Raw genomic sequence first — 22,309 nt, forward strand, 5'->3', positions numbered from 1 at the left:
CACCTGCAGAGGCCAGGGAAAGCTTGCTACCACGGCACAGGGCCCTCTGCAGAGGGCTCTGGAAGTGAGGCTCAGTAAGTACACACTCTCACACACACACACGTAAAATACACGCACACACACATATGAACTTGGCTTGAGAAGAACTTTGTTTATTTAGATGAAACAATGTTCACCACTGAACCATGGCTAGCACGGCACCAGCCAGGTTGAAAATACTGAAACCCCACCCCTTAAATAATGCAACCCTCTCTCTCTCTTTCACACACACGTAAACACTCATTCCTTTCTCCTACTGAATCGCCTGCGAAGCCTCAAGGGCACATGGCCTGACCTGGCAAGCACAACAACATGTAAACATTGCGCGCACACACACACATTTCACAGCCTGAGGTACTTCTAGTAAACATACCGCACACTTCTGTAGATACAAACCACAGGAGAACAAGCAAGAGAGCTGGCTGAATATTACACATCTTTAGACTCCTGGAACTAAACAATTCTAAGTGTGTGTGTGTGTGTGGGTGTGTGTGTGTGTGTGGTATGTTCCTGGGCTTACTAGGCCAGACTTTGTGCCTTTGGGGCTTTGCAGGAGATTCAGTAAAGTCTGGAGTGTCAGTAGTAGATTACTTGTCGGAGGGAGAGAGGGGGGAGAAAGAGAGGGGGGGAGAAAGAGAGGGAGGGGGGGAGAAAGAGAGGGAGGGGGGGGAGAGAAGTAAAGACGATGGGCGAAACAGACCGGAAGGAATGCCTGACACAGAAACACGTATATTCAGGCCTGCACACCCTAAACATAGCGGGGGGGGGGGGGGGGGGGGGGTAGACACCATCCCCTCCCAGGATGGGTACGAAGCTGGGGGCGACACCCCTCCAGGAACACTGCCCCCCCCCCCTCCCTCCAGCACCACACAGGCCACATCTGCAGCCCTGCCTGCCCCAAACCCCCTCTTCTTTTTCAGTCGGGCAAAAAACAGGCCATCCCGCCCCCATGGAGCCCCTCCCCTGGCCGGCTATAATGGGCCACAAATGGAATGTTTCCCCCGCATGCTCTAGCTGTGGGAGAAAAGAGAGAAAGGAAAGAAAGAAAGAAAGGAAAGGGAGTGAGAGAAAAAGGGGGAGCGAGCGAGCGAGGGAGGGAGAGAGGAACCACATTCCATTCTGGTCTGTCCTCTCTTCTGTTTGCCTGCCTAGCCGGCTAGCTGGCTAACTGGGGAACTGACTGACTAGCTCGTTGACTGACTGGCTAGCTAGCTGCCACACTAGCTGACTGGCTTATAGGCTGACTGTCTAGCTTACCAGATAGCTTGCTAGTAGGGGTGTGACAATATATTGTGGAACAATATATCGCAACACAAAAATGTTACAATATATATATCGCAGGCAATATTTTTACAATATGACGTCCGTTTGATCTTATTGGTTGAGCTACCAGTACGCGACCTACTCTGCACCTGTGTCATGCGTTTATTCATTGCATTCACAGAAATCGCTTGAACTGAGTTACCTTAATTGTATGTACAACAAAGAAAATTATAAAAAAAATGTTTAACGTTTTGCAAATAAATCTGTTAATTGAATTTCGGTTTCATTTAAAATTTGTTCAAAATATCGTGATACGTATTGTATCGTGAGCTGAGTGTATCGTTACACCCCTACTAGCTAGCCAACTAAATGACTAGCTAGTCAGAATGAAGCTAGCTAACTGAATGACAAGCTAACTGAATGACTAGCTAGTCAGAATGAAGCTAGCTAACTGAATGACAAGCTAACTGAATGACTCGCTAACTACATGGCTTGCTAACTTGGGTTCCAGCCACGCAAGTAGTGGCCTCACCAAGAACTACAGTCTACAGAGCCGGCTAATGTTCCCCCTCAGATAAAGAGCTGGAATCTGTGTTTCTCTACAGGAGGAAGGAGAACAAACAGCCTGCCACACACCCAATGTACTGTGGACTGGGAGTGGCTGACAAGATTTCCATGTTAAAAGGCCACTGATTGGCCGATTGTTCTTGTGTGATGGTGGGACTGATTGCCTCATTGGGCAGAGCAGGACAGACCTGATATGGCTGGTTAGGAGATTCCTGTCTCACTCTGTCTTTAACTGTAGGTCGTCTTCCCCTGATTGACACCTCAGAGCTCCAGAACTCTGAATATCCGTGTTTCACCAAACATTCACTTGGAATATTCTGACTGCATCATTGTGTGCAGGCTGTGGTTTCCTCTCTGCGTCACCGACAGTGTCTGAAGAAGGGGATCCCTCACTGAACCGCTCCTCCCAAAGTTTCTAAACATGTTTTCCTGGGAGTTTTACACCACAGTATTATGGTTGTAAGTGAAGACCTCTGTGACACTGCTTGTTAAAAGGGCAGTACAAATAAAGCTTGATTTGGTTCCGTCGACAGTTTCCGTGACTACTATTCCTTACGGCACAGTTCCAACATGTGTTCTTGGTTCTTGGAAAAGTGCCTCCAGACTCTTGTGAGTGTGAGACCAGGAAGTGTGGATCCAGGAGCCTTAGCTAACCCTAGCTAACCCTAGCTAACACCACAGAGGCACAGAGTAGGAGATTGTATGAAGTTGCGTCACCAACACCTCCAATTGTGTTCTGAGAGGAGGAGAGGGAGGGTGACTTTCGTCTGAAGAACCCAGCACAACCTTTCCCAGCTGCCCTGGGTTTCCTTGACAACAGAGAAGCGTGTTAAACTGCCAGTGCAGAGGGGCACACCAGAGGAACGAGCCCACACCACGAGAGCTAAGGCCTTACCGCAGCGACCACGTTTTGATTCCGGCCCAGGCCATTTCCTCCCTGCCCTCACCCCCTCTTTTTCTCTCCCCCTACATTTCCTGTCTCTCTCCGCCGTCACTATCACAGTAAAGCAGAAACACCAAGAGATTCATCTTTCAAATTGCCAGCGTCAGGGTAAGACGCATCTTCAAACTGTCAGCGTTGGGAACACACTGTGCTGTACCCGTCATGGTGCCACAGTAAACAGGAGTTCAAGTCTGGGCACTGAGGCATGAGTGAACCAGGGGAGGAGGGAGGGAGGGACTGTTTATGTGTGTTGGTTTAAGACTAGGGTGTGACATACTATTCAGACTACAATCAGAATCCTACCCATACATGCAATCACACATTCAATACCATAGTGTAAATGTACTGAACAGGGGTTGTTAGTGCGGGGGGGTATTTTGCCTGTTAATGCCCGCGGTGAAGAAAACAATGTGACAACAACAATGTTTAGTGTAACTGGCCAGTCTAATAGTACAACCGTTTCACAGCAGGACAGAGCACGAGCCTGAGAAAATCGTGAGGCTCCTTGGTCTGTCGCTCTTTAAAAAACGTCAACATTAACGGAGTGTACCGTTTCCTGTGTCAGGCGGTCCGATTCGCGTGTCTGTTTAAACTATAAAAACATTCGACAGAAGCGGTGACATGGAGAATAGGGTGTACTGTGGCATGTCGCTGCATGTGGCAGATTTTTTGGCGTTGCTGATCCTTAATTATATGTTTGTTGAGCTGAATGGAGCTCTGGAGTGCGTGTGTAAAACTGTAACTAGGGTAGCTGTAGTGGACCTCTGGACCGGACTCAACCAGGCTAGAAATTAAAAACGTTGTTTACCCATTTTTCAATGGTTTATCGAGGCATTCCATAACGTTAGAGACTTATTGTCTAGGTAGGCTTGAGATCGCGCATGCATAGCCTCCGTGCATTTAATCACACACAAACACACTCCTTTGATACATTAATGAGGGGAATTCATTAACGTTTATGCAATAACCGGCACAGCAGGGGTGAAAACGCGGCAGGAATTTGCCCTTGGTTCCCCGCTCGACTTTGCTCAAATAAATGTCCCATCATTGTAGCCTACACTGTACGCCCCCGAACAACCGGTCAAATCAAACGAGTATCTGTGAGATAGTTAGTATCAAAAACAGCTGCAAGATTTGGTGGGGGGCGGAGGATGAACATGGCTTTGGGTTGTGTTTGTGTCACATATTAAGTGAATCATTGACAAAAATTATCTCCTTAGGAACTTTGGCCTTCAATAAGTAAACACGTCTAAATGGTAGGCAATAACGGGGAGGGAAGCCGGCCTCATGGTTATGATATCAAACAAATGTGGTATCATTCCGGTCAAAACGCCAATCATACGGTTTATAATGCATGTCTCGCTTCAGAAAAAAAAAATCAAAAAAGAATTCAAAAAATCTCGTCTGTCAGATGCATAGCAACACACCCTGAATTATTCCACACTGTTGGGCAACGCTACCTCGAATTATCCTCAATCGTTTTCTACATAGCTATTTCACAATGTCAGGGACTCGATTCTACATGGGCGAAAGGGGGATTAAAGACAAGTTTGGGGGGGAGAACTAAAAATATTTTTTGAGGTAGAGGCCTAGGTATAAGTGCGACAACAAAAATGTTGGACTCGATTGAGCAAAAAAAAGGTAAGAAACTCGTCATTGCCTTATCAGCCTAAAACCAGGACATCAGATAACACTAAAGGGTGCACAATTTGACAAGCCATTTGAGCCTTTCACGACATTTTCGAAAATGTTGCACTGTAGCCGCATTCGTGCATCCGGTTATCTTTGAAAACTCATGCCTGTAGGGATAGCTACTGGAACAACAGCCAAGCTGCAGACAACTGATACTTTGTACTTTGTTTCATTCATAGACGAAGGGAAAAAATCTCCTTAGCCCCTCTATTTTAGGATGAGAAAATACAGGTTGCTGTGGACAATGACGCATGTGGAAAGGTATCACCATAGCGACACCAAGGCAAGAATAGTCTACATCTGACAACAACAAAAAAAATACAATAAAACGTTTCTAGATTGAAAGCATGAACTGGAAACTCGGGCCCCAAATCAGTCCCCGACCTCTCCCTCCCGAGACCCAGCCATTTTCCCTCTCTTCCTCCTACCTTTCGCTGCTGTTTCTCCCAAGCAGGATCCAGGAGCAGGTCCCGGTCCCAGTCATTTTCCTGTTCCATGTATGTCGGAGGTTCGGCCGACGAGTATTGATTTTGATTATTTGTAGCGTGATAATCTACCATATCAACTACACCCGAACTGTGCTACCGAGCTCTCTCTCTATCAGCGAAAAAGCAAAACGGGATGTGACCCAGTTGCGGCAACACTCCGCTTTCAACGTTCGGGCAGGAATATCCGGTCCGTGCACTGAACAATCCCCGTTTCAGAAGAATGTTTCTCCACCCGAGGAGGGAATGGTGTGGTCGAGCGAGCCGCTCCTACAACTTCGAATAGCCTACGTAGGCCCAAATAGCTCATGAATATTTATATGAGCCTATCCATGTTCAACATTATTCATAATGCGTTGAAACACTGCCCCCAAATGGCCATATGATATGACACACAACACAAAGTTCCCAGGCACTTTTATTAGGCTACTGATGGGATGTTATTGCTTTGAGTTTATCTACATTCAAATTCTGCGTTGTGATGAACGTTGCACACAATAAACGGAGGCTCACGGCGCAGCAACTACGGCGTTAAAAACTGAGTTTTTTGCTGCAGCTTCCGCGTGCTTATTTGAAGCGATGCAGCGTATCACTTTCGGTGTTGGGATTCTCTACGTAGACGTGGGCGAACACAAATTGACAGTTATTTCGTAACTCTCAATTTGTTTGGTTCCAACAGGCAACGCGACTCGTTTTCTGTTCCACTAATCTAATATGGTCATGAAAGCCCCACCCCTATCATGTATTATCCAGGGCAAGCGCTGGCTAACACCCTGCATCATTTAACAGCCAGCGTTGCTGGCTCTTTTGTATCGTTACATCCTCGGAATTTTTATCATTCCTGGCGTGATCACTGTAGCCTCGAGCCCTACCGAAGGCTCACCGCTACTTTTATGCGGTGTTCGAGCAGGTGCATCGAGGAAAAGCGACATTTGTTTTAGTCTCCTCCGCCTCCCCGCTGGTGTGCAGCCGTAGCACGTAGGGGAGGGCATTAAGGCGGATTATATTTACCATAAAAATTTCATAGGCTAGCGGTGTGTGACTGAGATGCCTCGACACTGTAGGAAGTAGGTCACGCTCGGACCCGTGTGTCCATGTAGATTATCGTCAGCAGCCAGCTCGAGACCCCCCCCCCCCCCCCCCCCCCCCTCCCAGCATACCGTGATGATCGTTTGCTGGGCCGTTTGCGCCACTTTGATGTACCGTGGGTCGTCCGGTTTGGGCTCGAAGTGCCACATTCCTAATCGCTCTCTACTTGATTCCCAGGGGATCCCGTGAGCCTTGGACACATCGCCGTTACAAACTCGGCCTCGTGAGACTGCTCTGTGAAAGATAAACTACAGATGAGTTAGGCCTGAAATAGGATTTAAATTGTCCCACTAACTTAACTTGGACTTATTTTCTTTAATTTGAATGACCACCCTTTGTCCGGCCAATTAAAAGTGACAGTGAAATAGTAAATCGCAACATGTGATGTTGTTATACGAAGATCCAAATGTGAGATTTAGGACTCTACAAATACCAATGTGTGTGCGTGCGTGTGTGCGCGCGCGCGTCTGTCTGTGGGTGTAGGCAGCTAACAATCCAGCTACAACTCTTCAAACTTCAGTTTCCTCTACAATTCATGCTGTCGTTTTGACAGAAGTCTTAACAAATATGGCGCAACAGGAAATTGCTGAACCTCAGCCGCCCTCACCCCCAGACCCCCGTGTCTGGAATGTGCAGCTTCTGCCCCCCCCCATACAGCAGGACTATCATAGCATTGGGATGCTTCCAGAAAGGATATTTACACATACCAAACGTCAAGGCCCTCCTTCTCCTCCCAGTCACAGAGCATCATGCTACAAGAACGCTTCCTTAGAAACAATAACCTTCTCCTCTACCATTAAGCCATTTGAACCGTAGAAAAAAGGGTTTTTAAAAAGGTTTAAAAAGTTTTGAAAGTTTGAAAAAATATGAAAAAAACTATTCGAAACAATATTTTGGAAGGTTGAAAAAATGTTTTCCTAAAATGGCTTTGAAAAACAAGTTTCAAAAGGTTTAAAAATATTTTAAAGAAAAGGTTTCGAAAAAACGTTTAGGAAGGTTGTAATAATTCAGAATTATGTAATTTTGTAGTTGAGGATACGTTATTGTTTCACTGTGTCACCGTTACTTGGTTCTGACCACTGCAATACCGTTAGGACTGATCATCTGCTTGTACACACACGATTCCTACTTCTGTTTGGATAACCTGTCTGCTGAATGAAGAACATGCCCTCCTTTGCAGTGTCTTGACACAAGCCTGGGTAAAGGAGCTATATAAGACACACTGTAATAACATAAGCGGTGTAAACAGATCAAATGTATCACAATTATTATCACCATTACGTCACCATAACGTCATGGGGTGATGCTCGGTTGCCATGGCTAGGATTATCTCCACCTCGTTTATCACCAAGAAAGTGACAAAAACAAGATGAAGTTATATAAAATCTTTATTGCAATTAGGATGCATTAAAACAACTTCAGGTGTCACAAAGTTACATGTTGAAAACGGAAACAATAATGAAAAACCCTTTAAGAAGGAACAGAAAGTTAGTGCCGCTGGAAAGGAGACGCTCAGTTGTACATTGTCATATGAAGCCACTGAAAAGACAGAGAGCGAGTCAGTCAATAATAACAAGAGCGTCCACTAACAAAATAAGATGTTAAATCTGTCTAGTGGTTCCAGTACAGGGGCCTTCTAAGAGAGAGGATGAGAATGGAGGAAGTGTGTATGTGTAATGTATGTATGTGAGTGTGTGTATAAGTGTGTGTGTATAAGTGTGTGTGTAATCCATACCTGTCTGTAGCTGATAGATATGGTACCCATTCCCACCATGTCATAAGCTTGAAATTTACCTGTCAAAGGAAGATGAGAAAATTGTTAATTATGAGTTTTCCTCATGCATGTCTCCACCACCTCCCCCCTTGTCTCTCACACTTCCCTACGTCCTCTGTGCACCTTCATGCCCTCCCCCTCCCCATATCCTCCCCCTTCCCCTCCTACCCTCCCCATCTCCTCCCCCGTCTCCCCATCCTCTCCCCTATCTCTTCCCCCTCCCTATATCCTCCCTCCTCCCCCACTTCCTCCCTCTCCCCCTCCCCATCTCCTCCCCCCTCACGGATCATGCTCTCCAGCTTCATCAGCAGGAACAGGAACCCAGGGTAGCTGACGGTCATGTCCGGCTCAGTGTAGCGCAGGCCGATCAGCTGCAGGATGAAGTCATCCACCTGCAAGCCTGGGCCAGACCAGAGCACACAAACACAGATCAACAGATGTCCAGATGCTGCAGGTTGGGAGCAAAGCGGCGTGGGCTGAGAGAGTGAACTGAGAGGAGTGTTGGCGCCCCCTGGAGGTCATAATGGAGAGGATCAGTTTACCTGCAGCCTTCAAAGCAGGCGCCACCTCCGGATACTCCAAACTCTGTGATTTATTCCTGTCAAACTTGAGGAATATATGCTGTCGAGTGAACAGAGAGAGAGAGACAAGACACATAGAGAGAGAGAGAGGGGGGGGGGGGTGTTGAACGCCACTGAATCAACTCTGAATCACCCCAGTCTAATGCAATAAAGCCAGTAGAGTGACTCTGAAGAGGCATGTGGTTATTGGGTTAGTTCAGACATGATTGAATCGGACACGTCTCAAGTGTTTGATGTTATTAACTCTCTCTCCCCTGAGTGTGACGGGACCTGGTCAATCAGAAGGTCATGGATGTCCAATCATCCATTCTCCTCCATGGACCAGGTTGTTATGGTGTACAAAAAGGCAATGAACTTCAGTATCTTGTGTGGTTTAACTACATGGATGCTGAACGAAGTGCAAACTAATCAATAAGCTTCATTTTACTGCTGCTAATAGTGACTACTTCACCCTTCTGAGCACTAATACACTATCAGGGCAAATGTTTTTTCATAATCTGAGTCTGTCTACAGCAGTGACCATCGCGCGACCTTTGACCTCACCGTCCATATCCTGATCTTGTCCCACAGCGCTTGGAATGCTGTCCAGTCCAGCTGGGCCAGACCCTGGCTCTGCACGGGGTCAAGGGGTCAAGGGGTCAAGGGTTCAGGGAGGGAGCAGAGCAGTGGCTCAGGAACCAAAACAACTGGGTTTCTTCCGCAGACAAAAGGCCCAAAGCCTTCATGTTTTGTCAGTTTGTTGTTTTTTAGATGAAAGACCAGATTGAGATATCTCAGACGCCTGCAGACAAACCCAGAGTACAGACAACAAGGGTGTTTTGTTTCCTTTGGATGTTGACGGTGATCCGTGTGCAGGACCTGACAGGAAGGAGCTCCACCTCCAGCAGGGTAAAGGATACATCCACTAACACCACCAAGCTCTTGCAGTGTTCCAGAGACAGCCTCTTCTCACAACCTGCCAGCACTGCAGACAGACACACCACTGATGTTACCACTGTACAGAACTGCTGTGTCATGCTCAAGGTCAGAGGTTAAACAACTGCGGTGTCATGCTCAAGGTCAGAGGTTAAATAACTGCTGAGTCATGCTCGAGGTCAAAGGTTAACAGCCGACCTCCTCCTCTGATGGCCTCTGTCAGCAGGTTGTAGAGCTCCAGGGGCTTGCACTGCCCCTTCTGGTGGGAGGATAGACAGCATGAGGACGTGAGGAACCGCTGTGTGTGTGTGAGTGTGTGTATGTGGTGTGTGTGTGTGTGTGTGAGAGAAGTGGTGTGTGTCTGTGTGTCATCTCGCCTGGTTGCAGTGCTTCTTAAAGAGTGCCCGGGCCTCCTCAGTGGAGGGTAGAGCAGACAGGTGGGGCGACAGGGGCTGCAAAACAAACAGACTCATGCAGATAAACCTGGGCTCAAACAGCAAGTTCTAACATGTTGGGTGTGTTTGATTTGATCTCCAGTACCTGTTCAGGTGTGCTTCCCTCAGTCCCAGGCTTGTCTGCAGGTCTGTGAACAGAAGGAACCAAACAGTCATGTCTGAACCGTCTCTGTGAAGGACGTCGACAACACAAGTTCACCGTCCATGTTCAGGCAGTTCTGCCCGTGTCTGTGACTTATTTAGTTGTGGTTCAGCTTGGTGGTTAGAGCATTTGACTGCAGATCAAGAGGGTGCCGAATGACAGTGTCTGCTAAATGAAAACATAATTTCTCTATGTTCCAGAAGAGGATAACTATACAATGTCTGTCAATGCTAACCCTAAAATATTGTATTTGTTCAGTGTAACACCTTGTAAGAGATATCTAGTCAAACATGTCAGAGGTCTGTCTGTTGACAGAACTACTTATTGTAGTTCTACACAGAACTTCCTGTTGTAGTTCTAGACAGAACTTCCTGTTGTAGTTCTAGACAGGACAAGTCTGCCTACTCACATCGCAGCATTCCCCTTCTCTGTCAACACCCTCAGGATGAACTCTCCCTGCTGATTGGTCTGCTCCGTGGAAGGGATGATGATGTAATGGCCGGGTGCTAGGCGACCGCGAATCACGGCCTCCCGTCGAGGGGCGTAGGCCCCGCTGCTGAGGACGGGGCGGAGGAGGCTGAGGTCCAGGGAGGACAGGTAGCCACCTGGGGCCCTTGCCTGACACACACACCCACACACACTTAGATATACAAACACATTCCTTTTGTCAGTTTGAGTACCCGCTTGTGTGTCTGAGCGCACAGTGACTGTGTGTGCACCTGGTAAGTGTGTGTACCTGGTGGATGTGTGTGTGTGTGTACCTGGTAGATGTGTGTGTGTGTGTGTGTGTGTGTGTGTGTGTGTGTACCTGGTAGGTGTGTGTGTGTGTGTGTACCTGGTAGATGTCCACAGCGATGGCCAGGTTGACCCCGGTGCGTCTCTGGTGCTTCTGCATGAGGGCCACCAGCAGGGAGCAGCTCAGCTCAGGGTCACAGGGGTCATCGTCCTCCTCCAGCAGGGTCAGGTGGAACTGAGGGTTCTGCCAGTACCAGCCTGCACACACACACACACACACACACACACACAGAACTAAGCATCCTAACGAAACACACATGCATGTATACATATGCCAAGCTATCCACAGACTGTCCCATGTGTGTGTCCGGGCCTCCTCCACCTGCCTCCTCTGGGTGATCCTCCAGCGCTGAGGCGCTCCACCCAGCTGCCCTGATGCAGCGTGCAGTGCCAGGGGTGCTGGGCTCCGCCCGGCTGGCTCAGGGACTCCTCCGTCAGGTGACACACCTCCATCATCTCAAAGTTCTGACGGAAGTCTGACACCTGCATCCTGGGAGGAGGGAGAGGAGAGAGAGACAGGAGAGCAGAGAGAGAAAGTAGGGGAAGTTCATAGTCATTATTCTTGACAGGTAGACAGACAGGCAGGTAGACAGACAGACAGGTAGACAGACAGATAGACAGGCAAGTAGACAGGCAGGTAGACAGGCAGGTAGACAGGCAGGTAGACAGGCAGGTAGACAGGCAGAGAGACAGGCAGATAGACAGGCATGTAGACAAGCAGGTAGACAGGTAGGTAGACAGGCAGACAGAACTCACCAGAATTCTCCATCGTCCTTCACAACCCTGTTCAGACGCCTCTGCTCCGCCTCACTGACCTTACTCCACTCTGGCCTGGTCACACACACACCCACACACACACACCCACACCCACACCCACACACCCACACCCACACACACACACACACCCACACACACACACACAGTGTCACTAATCAATATTCCATTACAAGTAACTCTATTGTGAGGTCTTGAGTGCTCATTGGCTGGTTTGCTGACCCATTGCTGTCGCTCCAAGGCCCCTCCCACTCAACCCTGCCCCAGGGGTTCCGAACACGAACCAGGTCCACTACCTCACTCTTGGTCTTCACCTGGGGGAGCGAGGGAGGGGGGAGGAGTGGGGGGGGGGAGTGTGGAGGAGGAGTGAGGGAGAGGTAGGAGGAGAGGTTGGGGAGGAAGGTTCGGGGAGGAGAGGAAAGAGGGAGGTGTGTGTGAGGGAGGGGGGGACAGAGGGAGGTGTGTGTGAGGGAGGGGGGGGGACAGAGGGAGGTGTGTGTGAGGGAGGGGGGGGGACAGAGGGAGGTGTGTGTGAGGGAGGGGGGGGGACAGAGGGAGGTGTGTGTGAGGGAGGGGGGGGACAGAGGGAGGTGTGTGTGAGGGAGGGGGGGGGACAGAGGGAGGTGTGTGTGAGGGAGGGGGGGGGGACAGAGGGAGGTGTGTGTGAGGGAGGGGGGGGGGGGGCAGCAGATGAGGAAGGAAGAGAGCAGATATGAAGGACAGTTATCCTCCACAGGGACAGACAGCTGTCCCTGCAGTGTCTGCCTAACTCAACATCTCCCTGCAGTGTCTGACTAACTCAACATCTCCCTGCAGTGTCTGTCTAACTCAACATCTCCCTGCAGTGTCTGCCTAACTCAACATCTCCCTGCAGTGTCTGCCTAACTCAACATCTCCCTGCAGTGTCTGCCTAACTCAACATCTCCCTGCAGTGTCTGCCTAACTCAACATCTCCCTGCAGTGTGCACAGCCCAGAAGCAGGACAGCTTGAGGGGGTGGTTGCTCTGCTGTGCCTGTAGGGGGCAGTGTTACCTGGTCCAGGCCGGTGATGGAGTAGGCGTGTCTGAACATGATCCCCAGCTCGTTCCTCTGCTCCAGGGAGCCCTGGAGAAACACATGCACTTTTACCCTCTAGATCAACTCTTGGTAAGTCACTTTGGATAAAGGCATCTGCAAAATCAAATTAAACGTATTTAAACATGACCTCCATAGCTATTCTGACCCGAAAGCTACATGCCTCCCTCCTCTAAGCCTGCACACGCAGCAAGGTTCAGATCACCTGGGAGTTGGCACAGTTGATGAGGGCTCCTTTGTCCAGCAGGGGTCTGAGGAATGAGAGCAGCTCCCTGGGCAGGGAGGACACCAGCAGCACCTCTGTCACCCCGCCCGTCATGTCCACCATGGCCTCGTGGGGGAAGCCCATGTTCAACGCCCGGTAACCTCCCTTCAGCCTGGGGGAGGGAGGGGGTAGGGGGGAGGGGGGTTGGGATAGGGGGAAGGGGGGAGGGGCCGGGAGGACAGTGGGGAAAAGGTTGTCACTGGCAACAGTTCTTAACACTCTAAACAGGAGCGGAACATCTCTATAAAACTCCCAGTGAATCCTGAGGGCTTCTCTTACACCCTCACACACACTCACACACACACACTCTTATACACACCCTCACACACTCTCATACATACACCCTCTCACCCTCACACACACACTCTCTGACATGCTGAGGGACTGACTTGGCGTAGGCCTTCTCCAGCAGGGCGCTCCAGAACTCCTGCTGCTCTGAGGAGCTCAGGTACACCAGCCTGCCGTCCTGGGTGGGCAGCAGGTCATCCACCATCACCTTCTCCCATCGGCCGTACTGCCAGAACTACACACACACACACACACACAGTTACACACACAGTTACACACCTCCTCCTACTGCCAGAACTACATACACACAAAGTCACACACTTAGAAGTACCAGAACACAAAAAAAACCTGATACACACACAGACACACAGACGTACCAGAACAGACACACAGACGTACCAGAACAGACACACAGACGTACCAGAACAGACACACAGACGTACCAGAACAGACACACAGACGTACCAGAACAGACACACAGACGTACCAGAACAGACACACAGACGTACCAGAACAGACACACAGACGTACCAGAACAGACACACATAAAGACAGACGTACCAGAACAGACACACAGACGTACCAGAACAGACACACAGACGTACCAGAACAGACACACAGACGTACCAGAACAGACACACAGACGTACCAGAACAGACACACATACACACAGACGTACCAGAACAGACACACATAAAGACAGACAGGGGAGAAACATCAGAGACCTGGAAGTGAAAGCGTCCGTTGTAGCCCTCCTGAAAGCTCTGGCCCTCAGGAACCACCCTCTCCAGCAAGGGGCGGTAGAGGGACAGGGACGCCACAGCAGACAGGAACCAGCAGTCATCTACCACAGAGAGAGACGGGGGGGGGGGGTTAGACTGGATTTGGACAGGAGAATAGTAATGGAGAGAAGAGGTGAATGGAGGAGGAGAAGAGGGAGAAGGGAGGAGAGAATGGAGGACAAGGGAGGAGTGAAGGAGAGGGAGGAGAGGAGTAAAGGAGAGAAGAGGAGAGGAGTGAAGGAGAGAAGAGGAGAGGAGTGAAGGAGAGAAGAGGAGAGGAGTGAAGGAGAGAAGAGGAGAGGAGTGAAGGAGAGAAGAGGAGAGGAGTGAAGGAGAGAAGAGGAGAGGAGTGAAGGAGAGAAGAGGAGAGGAGTGAAGGAGAGAAGAGGAGAGGAGTAAAGGAGAGAAGAGGAGATTTGAAGAGAGGAGGAGAGCAGAGGAGAGGAGGACAGGTGATGTGCGTGCAGTCTTACTGAGGATGCCCTGGCACACGTCCATACGAGTGGCTCCATCCACGATGAACTGAGGCGCCGGGCAGATATCCTGGATGGACGACACGACACAGCAGGTCTCAACAAGCTGCTCGCTGAGCTGCACTGCAGGGCTAAGGGCTGTGTGTGTGTGTGTGCACGCTCTCATGTCTTCTTATATCTGATAATCAAATCATACCTAGCACAGCCCACAGATCAAACACTGGTCTAAAAGCAAGTGTGTGCGTGTGTGAGAGTGTGTCTGGTGTGTGAGTGTGTGTGTGTTTCTTGAGACTGGTTCAGGCATGGCTGTTGAAATTCTTTCATTTACACAGGAGCAGACTCCCAGAACGACCCAGCTGGATTAAACATAAAGGTCACGTCGCGGATGCTCTCTCCAGCCCCGGTCTCTCCAGCCCCGGTCTCTCCAGCGCTGCTCCTCTCCAGCTCTGCTCTCTCCAGCTCTGCTCTCTCCAGTCCTGCTCTCTCCAGCCCTCCTCTCTCCAGCTCTGCTCTCTCCAGCCTTCCTCTCTCCAGCCCTGCTCTCTCCAGCTCTGCTCTCTCCAGCTCTGCTCTCTCCAGCCCTCCTCTCTCCAGCCTTCCTCTCTCCAGCCCTGCTCTCTCCAGCCCTGCTCTCTCCAGCTCTGCTCTCTCCAGCTCTGCTCTCTCCAGCCTTCCTCTCTCCAGCCCTGCTCTCTCCAGCCCTGCTCTCTCCAGCTCTGCTCTCTCCAGCTCTGCTCTCTCCAGCCTTCCTCTCTCCAGCCCTGCTCTCTCCAGCCCTGCTCTATCCAGCTCTGGTCTCTCCAGCTCTGGTCTCTCCAGCTCTGGTCTCTCCAGCCCTGGTACTGGAGGGCCAGCATCCCATCCAGCTACCTGTCTTAATGATTCGTCCGATCAGCCAGTTAGTCACTAGCTACAGGCGTGTCCAGGTAGGGTTGAGGTGAGGGTAAACAGGACCTTGTTAGTTTCCAGGAACTTACAATCTGTGGTTTATGAGACCTGTTGGCCAACATTTAGATGTATGTCCACATCACTGAATGCCAAGACTTAACAGTAGCAGAATGACTTAGCTTGCCAGAATGCTTCTACAGAAGACTTTTATGTAACTATACTGTTTGAGTCTGGGGCTTTTGGCTGGTCATAGTTTAATGTTGTCGTTACAGATGACAAAACCTGTTTGTGGTCTCCGGTCATTCGAGTACCGGCACGCACACACACACGCACACACACACACAAGGCCTCGGTTGTAAATGCACTATAATCTGTAGGTGGGACTAAATGCCCTTAAGTTGTCTTTCGTGTACCGCAGGTCTTCATAAACTTTTATTAGATCTTTATGACTGTAGGCCTTTGGAAATTATGCCATTGACACTCCATTGTCTCCTAGCTCACACATGGAAACTAGTTTACCCAAAGGCAACATAAATCCGTATTTTAAAATGAGTCATTTAGAAGAGCAACGCAAAATATCTCACAATGGACCTACTAGCAATTATATATCTCCTGTTACGTTCGAGTGTGTGATTCAGAGACAGTCTGATTCATTGCCCCCAAAATGTACCACGACAACAACAAAAATCAATTCAATAAGTTATTCACTTATGGTATTCTACCAACCAGCAACATGTTAAACTTTTTTAGTGGTAAATTCCGTTGCTTTAGTCTACCTTCGGGCGTCTCCACTTCATAGTGGGCTGAAGAACGTCTCCCATTGGAAAGTCTCGGTCCACGAACAGCTTGTCATCCACTATTGTGTTTTCGTTTTTGGAATTACTGAATGTCGTGGATAACCACCGGCCTGACCCTCCGAGCGGATCACTCGGCGCCTCCACGGACTCCTGCTTCTTCGGGGAAGGAGGCGGATTCTCATTCTTGTCATTCATAACTTTTTCTAAATGTATCGATATCCCACATAGGAACTGAAACCCCTTGACAAACGTATGGTTTTAAGTCGTGCGCAACAACCCACAGGAGTTTGTTTCCCTATAATCGCCTCCTCATTTAGGCTACCTTGCAGAAAGGCCACGCCCTCCACGCAGCACACCTGTATTCTAAGTTAGCCGCTGTGTAAAGTATTGTCGTTGCACACTGCTGCTAAGCTATTCACCGTTTCGTTTTAACACGTAGCCTGTATGTTACGGTGCAACTCCCCCCGCCCTGAGTATATCAGAACTGTGAAAAGTGCAGGCGCAGACAAGTCGGTGGCGTTACGTAAACGATGGCTCCACTGGTATGTGATATTAGCCCGCAGACAGCAGTTGTCCGTTTAAGTTTTTAAAGTCGATAGAACCACCATCCTTTTCAGCTTCTGTTCTGGACTAAGGTAGCGGTGTACATCCTGAACAAGGACACACTGCTTGTTTCCGGGAATAATTCATTTCCGCACAGAACTTAAGTATCAATGTGTAGCAGTCAGCTCAACACCCAACATTTACAACAAGTAGAATCTCGACCAGAGGTACAAGTTGATAAAAGTATTTAAAACATCCAACACAAATGGATACTTAACTACATCTCACAGAAATTCGATTGTGAAAATTAACACCCAAGGCTCACAGTTTGAAAGTATAATTTACATTTATTGTGAAAATGTTGACTTCTGCGATGTGTTTGTGGGTGTGTTGTTGGTGAGGTCTACTGTGATGTGGCCATGATGCTGGATACACCTGGGAAAGACGATTACCAGAAAGAATTATGGGAGAAGAAAGGAAATCTCTTCGAAGGTTTTGCATAAAATAGGATATTTATGAACTTAAAAACATAGTGCCGGTCCTAGCACATTTGGTGCCCTGGGCAAGGTTTACCCCCCCCCCCCCCCCCCCCCCCCCCCCCCCCCACCGCCACCAAGTCAACGGCACTTTTTAATGCCAGCAGAGGGCGCCAACCACAACACGGACATATGACGTGCGGCGGTTGGTGCCCTCTGCTGGTAGTCCGTGGTTACACTCTGTTGGACACAGGACTCACTCTCAAAGTCGATCTTCTCCACGATGTTCTTGGGCTTGACGCTCTCCTCCTGGTTGAAGATGAAGATCTGGCCCTCCTCGTTCTCCGTCCAGCCGTACTTACTCATCCACACCTTCACCTGCGTCTCTGCACACCACAGGACACGGGCTTGGAAGCCTGACCTAGTTCTCAAACGCAGCGAGTGTGTATATAGCTAGCTAGGTGGCTGTATATATATATGTGATGTGTCGTTCGTGAACGATTCGTTCATTTTGAACGAATCCTTATAAGGACTCGGGAGTAACGAGTCCTCTCAACGAGTGATTCGTTCATTTCCCGACTCGGTCTTTCTACGAGTCTTTGGATCATTTTTCACGTGACCTGCATAGGCTCTGTAGCTAGAGGAAACGAACGATTCGTTTCTTTCCCGACTCGGTCTTTCTACGAGTCTTTGGATCATTTTTCACGTGACCTGCATAGGCTCTGTAGCTAGAGGAAACGAACGATTCGTTTCTTTCCCGACTCGGTCTTTCTACGAGTCTTTGGATCATTTTTCACGTGACCTGTATAGGCTGTAGCAAGAGGAAACGAACGATTCGTTCCTTTCCCGACTCGGTCTTTCTACGAGTCTTTGGATCATTTTTCACGTGACCTGTATAGGCTGTAGCAAGAGGAAACGAACGATTCGTTCCTTTCCCGACTCGGTCTTTCTACGAGTCTTTGGATCCCTTTTTCACGTGACCCGCATTGTATTTTTTAGTAGAGGAAACAGTTTCCTTATTCCCTTTCGCGTGGCCGCTGTTTTAGTAAGACGTGAATGAATGATATTCGCTCAAGTCATCATACTGACTGGTTTTGTTATTTTCACTTTACATTTACACTTACAGTTTAGTGCAGTGTAATTGTTTGACGTGATAATTAAGTGCTAGTGTGATAATACACGACCAAATCATACAAACTCATGATACATTATTTTAATGCAGGAATTTATTTTGAAATAGTATTTGCTGGTGCACATGTCATGCACTAACCTACAGTGGACGTATAGGGGCTATACGTCCTTTGCAGTGGACGTATAGCCCCCAACCCCCAACCCCCCCCCCCCCCCCCCCCCCTGAAATGAACAAATGACTCGAAAAAAGATTCGTTCATTTTACTGAACGAGATTCAAAGAACCGAATCAGTAAAAAGAACCGAACTTCCCATCACTAATATATATACACACACTAGTCTAGCTGGCTGTATATAGTCTATATCTGAAGATCTTACCTGAGGGCTCTATATATAGTCTGTATATGTGTAGATCTTACCTGAGGGGTCTCCCAGCATCTCAGCCAGAAGTCGGTGCTCGATGTTCTGGTAGGTGATCCCAACGACGTGACAGATAACTGAGGAGGGAAAGAATAAATACTTTGGTATTGTCTTTGGTGACTGAGGAAGCATTTAAAAACATGTATAATGTAAATTATATATTATAAATGTACATATATATATATATATTAAATAATAGATATACAAAATAATATATATATACACACACACACACCTTTGTAGATAATCAGCACTTTGTCATACCCAAAGACGCTTTTACAACAGAAATACAAAACGTGGTTTGAAGACATCTACATGGTTGACCTCACATTTGCGTACAGAGTCCTCGAAGCCTGTGATGCCGTCAATCAGCTCCCTGTTCTCCTCCAAGCTGGTCTGAGGTGGACAACAACAACAACATTAATAAGAATGTTTTATATTTAGCAAACGCTTTTCTCCAAAGCAAACAGGGGGATTTGAACCTGGGAGCTCTTGATCTGCAAACAAATGCTCCATGCTGGAAAGTGTGTGTGTGTGTGTGTGCCTGTGTATGTGTGCCTGTGTGTGTGTGCCTGTGTGTGTGTGTGTGCCTGTGTGTGTGTGTGTGCCTGTGTGTGTGTGTGTCCTCACCCAGAAGGACTGGAAGTGGCAGGTCTCCAGCAGGTTCCCGAGGTAGAGGATCTGCCTGATGGGGCGTTCCTCCTGCTGCGACACTGTAGTCAAGGAAACGCATTGACCACCAACAGCTAACCCCCAAGGTGCCCTCCCCCCCCCCCTCCTCCCCCCTCCTCCCAAAGAAGTGGCTTAGTCCCCCCCCATCCCTCTCACCCCTGTGCAGCCCCCACACCATCACCCTAACAAAGCCAGGATGGACAGTGGCCACTCTCTCCACAGGTAAACCGGTCAGGTTTCATCTGCTAAATGAACACAATGTAAAATACCAGCAGTAGATAACATACCTTATACCTTATACCATACATTTTGTTGAATTCGGTGTCAAGAAGACCTGACTGTCCTGCAGACACCACCACACCCCTGACCTCAACACCACCACACCCCTGACCTCAACACCCCCACACCCCTGACCTCAACACCCCCACACCCCTGACCTCAACACCCCCACACCCCTGACCTCAACACCACCACACCCCTGACCTCAACACCCCCACACACCTGACCTCAACACCCCCACACCCCTGACCTCAACACCACCACACCCCTGACCTCAACACCACCACACCCCTGACCTCAACACCCCCACACACCTGACCTCAACACCCCCACACCCCTGACCTCAACACCACCACACCCCTGACCTCAACACCCCCACACACCTGACCTCAACAGCCCCACACACCTGACCTCAACACCACCACACCCCTGACCTCAACACCACCACACCCCTGACCTCAACACCACCACACCCCTGACCTCAACACCCCCACACACCTGACCTCAACACCATCAAACACATTATGGATCAGTTCTGGCGCCACCTGCAGGCCAGGTGGTGTAATCACCTAACAGCAGCAGGGTCCTAACTCCCCAGTGGTCTTGTGGGTGAGCACTCCATCGTGGACAGCCTTCTCAGAGGAGAAACAGCTGTTACAGCCACATGGGGGGCAACTTCACATTACTGCCTGTAGTTTGGGTGTGAGACATACAAGAAACTGATAGGTGTGATGGTCAGGTGACCATGTAGGGTACTTGCAGAGTCAGCATCAGGGACTGACACTGGTGTCATCATCGCACCAAAAGGATACGTGTGTTTGGTCAATCATGCACTTGCACAGGGTGAAGTCTGTGTGTGGCAGGTTGGTGAGAGCCTTCAGCAGGATCTGGGATGTCACAGTCGTCTGGAAGTAGGCTGGGTTGAACTGGTACCTGTGGACACATCATCGTAGTGAGACAGACGTCTAACTGAGTTTGACCTCGTCTTCCTTGAGGGTTTAGGTTGGTTACGGTGCAGTATGTGAAGCCCTCTGTCACAACGAGTTATACAATTCAAATGTTAAGAGCGTTGTGGACAAGACAAGGAAGAAACCACGGTTCTAACATTGCCGCGGACAGAGACATTTCTAGCGGGATTTGGTCAAGTACACCGACTAGGGGAAAGGATATATCATCAAACATATACTGATACGATCGTCGAGTTCATTTAATCATACCGTGTATCCCTTCGTACTGTGTTTTGTAAGTGTTTGAGTAACTCACAGTTTAAGGACGGCTAAGTTAGCCTCCAGGTCGTAAGCGTTCTCTTTAGCCTGGGTGTCCACATACCGCTCCAGTGTGGCCAGATTCTCTGGGTTATACCTGGGAGAGAGATCAGTGATGTCAAGCCGTGGACAACAGCAACAATAGTTAGCGTTAAATTTGTCTGGCAACAACTAGCGACACAAAGCCGCTTGTCAGCTAGCTTTGATAGCAATAAGCTACCTAAAAACCGCAACAGACTAGCTCGCTGCTAGCGCTCTTGCATGACAGCTACAAACAAAAACGTTAATCTCAGAGGGAGACGTAGAGACGACTTCTGTTTGTAATTATGGTGATACTGCAACAATTCCCGCATGCGCCATTAATTAAGATATTGTTTGCATTATCATTTTAGCTTCCACTGTATAGCTTCATAGCTAATAGACTAAAGTTAGCGCTAGCTAGCATCCACTTGCCAGCCGTGTTTCACAAGTTAAAGTACCTATCGATTCCTCGTAAGAGCTTTCCTACGTTTGCTCTCATCTGTTCGAAGGACGACGCCATTTGGTCCAATCTGGAAGTCGGTATTTCTGGTGGAAATTCGACTAAAATCCACACGTGGGTCGACGGATAGAAGGAAAGCGGGCGGAGGGACAAACCGCTTGGAACGGAAAAGACCGTGTTTTGGGGACCGGAAGTTAGACGGACCAGTAGAAACTACCGCAACTACAGTGTCTAGCTTTACCAGTAAAATATTGTGTTGGTGAAAAGGCATATAGGAAGCCAGATGTGCACAAAACATATGCAAAAAGCCTGGTAAAAATGAGTAATTGAAATAGTTTTCGGTTGCTTCCTGACGTCAACGGAAATCGACCAATCCAATGATTCCGATTATGGTTCCTAGTCAAACTAGACGGGAGTAAAACTGTATGTCGCTCCCTAGTGTAACGGAGTTTGAAACATTAACCTAATATTTCGTAATATTCGGATATTCCGTAACATTTGGAATTGCAAGGAATATACAGACATTGACCACATCCTAAGATTTATTCAATATTAGCTGATCAAATTAGATGCCATAAAAACGGTTATCATAGCATCTTATCATAACTCTTAACCACATGTTCAATGCCCACAAGTGGGGTTGAGAGTTGATTGTGGTTGGTTGTCTGTTTCTGACACAAGTTTAAGATCGAGAAGGGCTTCGATGTTTTGGCGTCGGCCATCCAGATACGGGGCGATCTAAATGTCAGGACAGTTAACGGAGATCATTTGCCTCACTGATAAGGAAACGCCAGTGTCTACATGTTTGTAAATAAGAAAGGTGTTTTACTGTTTATAGTTTTCTCTGGATACTTACACTAAACCAAAGGCATACGAAGCAAAGTTCAATAATCAGAAGAATCTAAAACAGTCACGTGGAAGGCATATATTTTGTGTGAGACACAATACAAGTTGAAACTTTA

At 48.6% G+C, this 22,309-nt stretch overlaps 3 protein-coding genes across 5 annotated transcripts in view; all 3 read right to left on the reverse strand.

Annotated features, from left to right (window-relative positions):
* The window catches only part of actn4 (actinin, alpha 4), a 35,931-nt gene extending 30,682 nt beyond the window's left edge, over positions 1–5,249 (reverse strand). Inside the window, exon 1 of one of the 2 annotated variants that reach the window (XM_047035474.1) lies at positions 4,933–5,249. In XM_047035474.1, the coding sequence (XP_046891430.1) occupies positions 4,933–5,064 (132 nt within the window). In that variant the 5' untranslated portion in view covers positions 5,065–5,249. The remainder of the gene's footprint in view (positions 1–4,932) is intronic. The other variant, XM_047035473.1, reaches the window with a different exon arrangement.
* Positions 5,250–7,448: 2,199 nt separating this feature from the next.
* Positions 7,449–16,747, reverse strand: zgc:85932 (uncharacterized protein LOC405875 homolog). The gene is made up of 20 exons (XM_047035475.1): positions 16,061–16,747; positions 14,397–14,466; positions 13,867–13,985; positions 13,243–13,376; positions 12,794–12,965; positions 12,547–12,618; positions 11,737–11,828; positions 11,497–11,571; positions 11,067–11,230; positions 10,781–10,938; positions 10,355–10,563; positions 9,889–9,931; positions 9,726–9,800; positions 9,547–9,607; positions 9,333–9,397; positions 8,977–9,045; positions 8,395–8,473; positions 8,136–8,252; positions 7,814–7,872; positions 7,449–7,617 (listed from the first exon to the last, which is right to left on the reverse strand). Exons 1-20 carry the CDS (start codon positions 16,274–16,276, stop codon positions 7,591–7,593), a joined length of 2,076 nt encoding a protein of 691 aa, XP_046891431.1. The 5' UTR covers positions 16,277–16,747; the 3' UTR covers positions 7,449–7,590.
* Positions 16,748–16,951: 204 nt separating this feature from the next.
* Positions 16,952–21,699, reverse strand: eif3k (eukaryotic translation initiation factor 3, subunit K). 2 transcript variants are annotated; one of them, XM_047035478.1, is made up of 8 exons: positions 21,346–21,699; positions 20,865–20,963; positions 20,414–20,534; positions 19,281–19,358; positions 18,980–19,046; positions 18,650–18,727; positions 17,361–17,486; positions 16,952–17,059 (listed from the first exon to the last, which is right to left on the reverse strand). In XM_047035478.1, the coding sequence occupies exons 1-8, from the start codon at positions 21,405–21,407 to the stop codon at positions 17,028–17,030; spliced, it is 663 nt and encodes a 220-aa protein (XP_046891434.1). In that variant the 5' UTR covers positions 21,408–21,699; the 3' UTR covers positions 16,952–17,027. The 2 variants fall into 2 exon arrangements, with proteins under 2 accessions (XP_046891434.1, XP_046891435.1); XM_047035479.1 differs by having other exon boundaries at positions 19,281–19,355; positions 21,346–21,695.
* Positions 21,700–22,309: the final 610 nt, after the last annotated feature.

Source organism: Hypomesus transpacificus, chromosome 15 (assembly GCF_021917145.1).
Source record: "Hypomesus transpacificus isolate Combined female chromosome 15, fHypTra1, whole genome shotgun sequence".
In the NCBI taxonomy this organism is placed as follows: domain Eukaryota; kingdom Metazoa; phylum Chordata; class Actinopteri; order Osmeriformes; family Osmeridae; genus Hypomesus; species Hypomesus transpacificus.

What these genes read in the sequence shown, in the direction of transcription:
- zgc:85932 (XM_047035475.1), bottom strand. Translation starts at nt 16,276, where the DNA reads ATGAATGACAAGAATGAGAATCCGCCTCCTTCCCCGAAGAAGCAGGAG. An exon ending in TCAACTGTGCCAACTCCCAG is followed by an intron (nt 12,619 to 12,793) that starts GTGATCTGAACC and finishes GTGTTTCTCCAG; the next exon opens with GGCTCCCTGGAGCAGAGGAA. An exon ending in GAGAAGGGGAATGCTGCGAT is followed by an intron (nt 9,932 to 10,354) that starts GTGAGTAGGCAG and finishes TTCTGTTCACAG; the next exon opens with ACCTGCAGACAAGCCTGGGA.
- eif3k (XM_047035478.1), bottom strand. Translation starts at nt 21,407, where the DNA reads ATGGCGTCGTCCTTCGAACAGATGAGAGCAAACGTAGGAAAGCTCTTA. An exon ending in AACTTAGCCGTCCTTAAACT is followed by an intron (nt 20,535 to 20,864) that starts GTGAGTTACTCA and finishes ATGTGTCCACAG; the next exon opens with GTACCAGTTCAACCCAGCCT. An exon ending in GCCACTTCCAGTCCTTCTGG is followed by an intron (nt 19,047 to 19,280) that starts GTGAGGACACAC and finishes TGTCCACCTCAG; the next exon opens with ACCAGCTTGGAGGAGAACAG.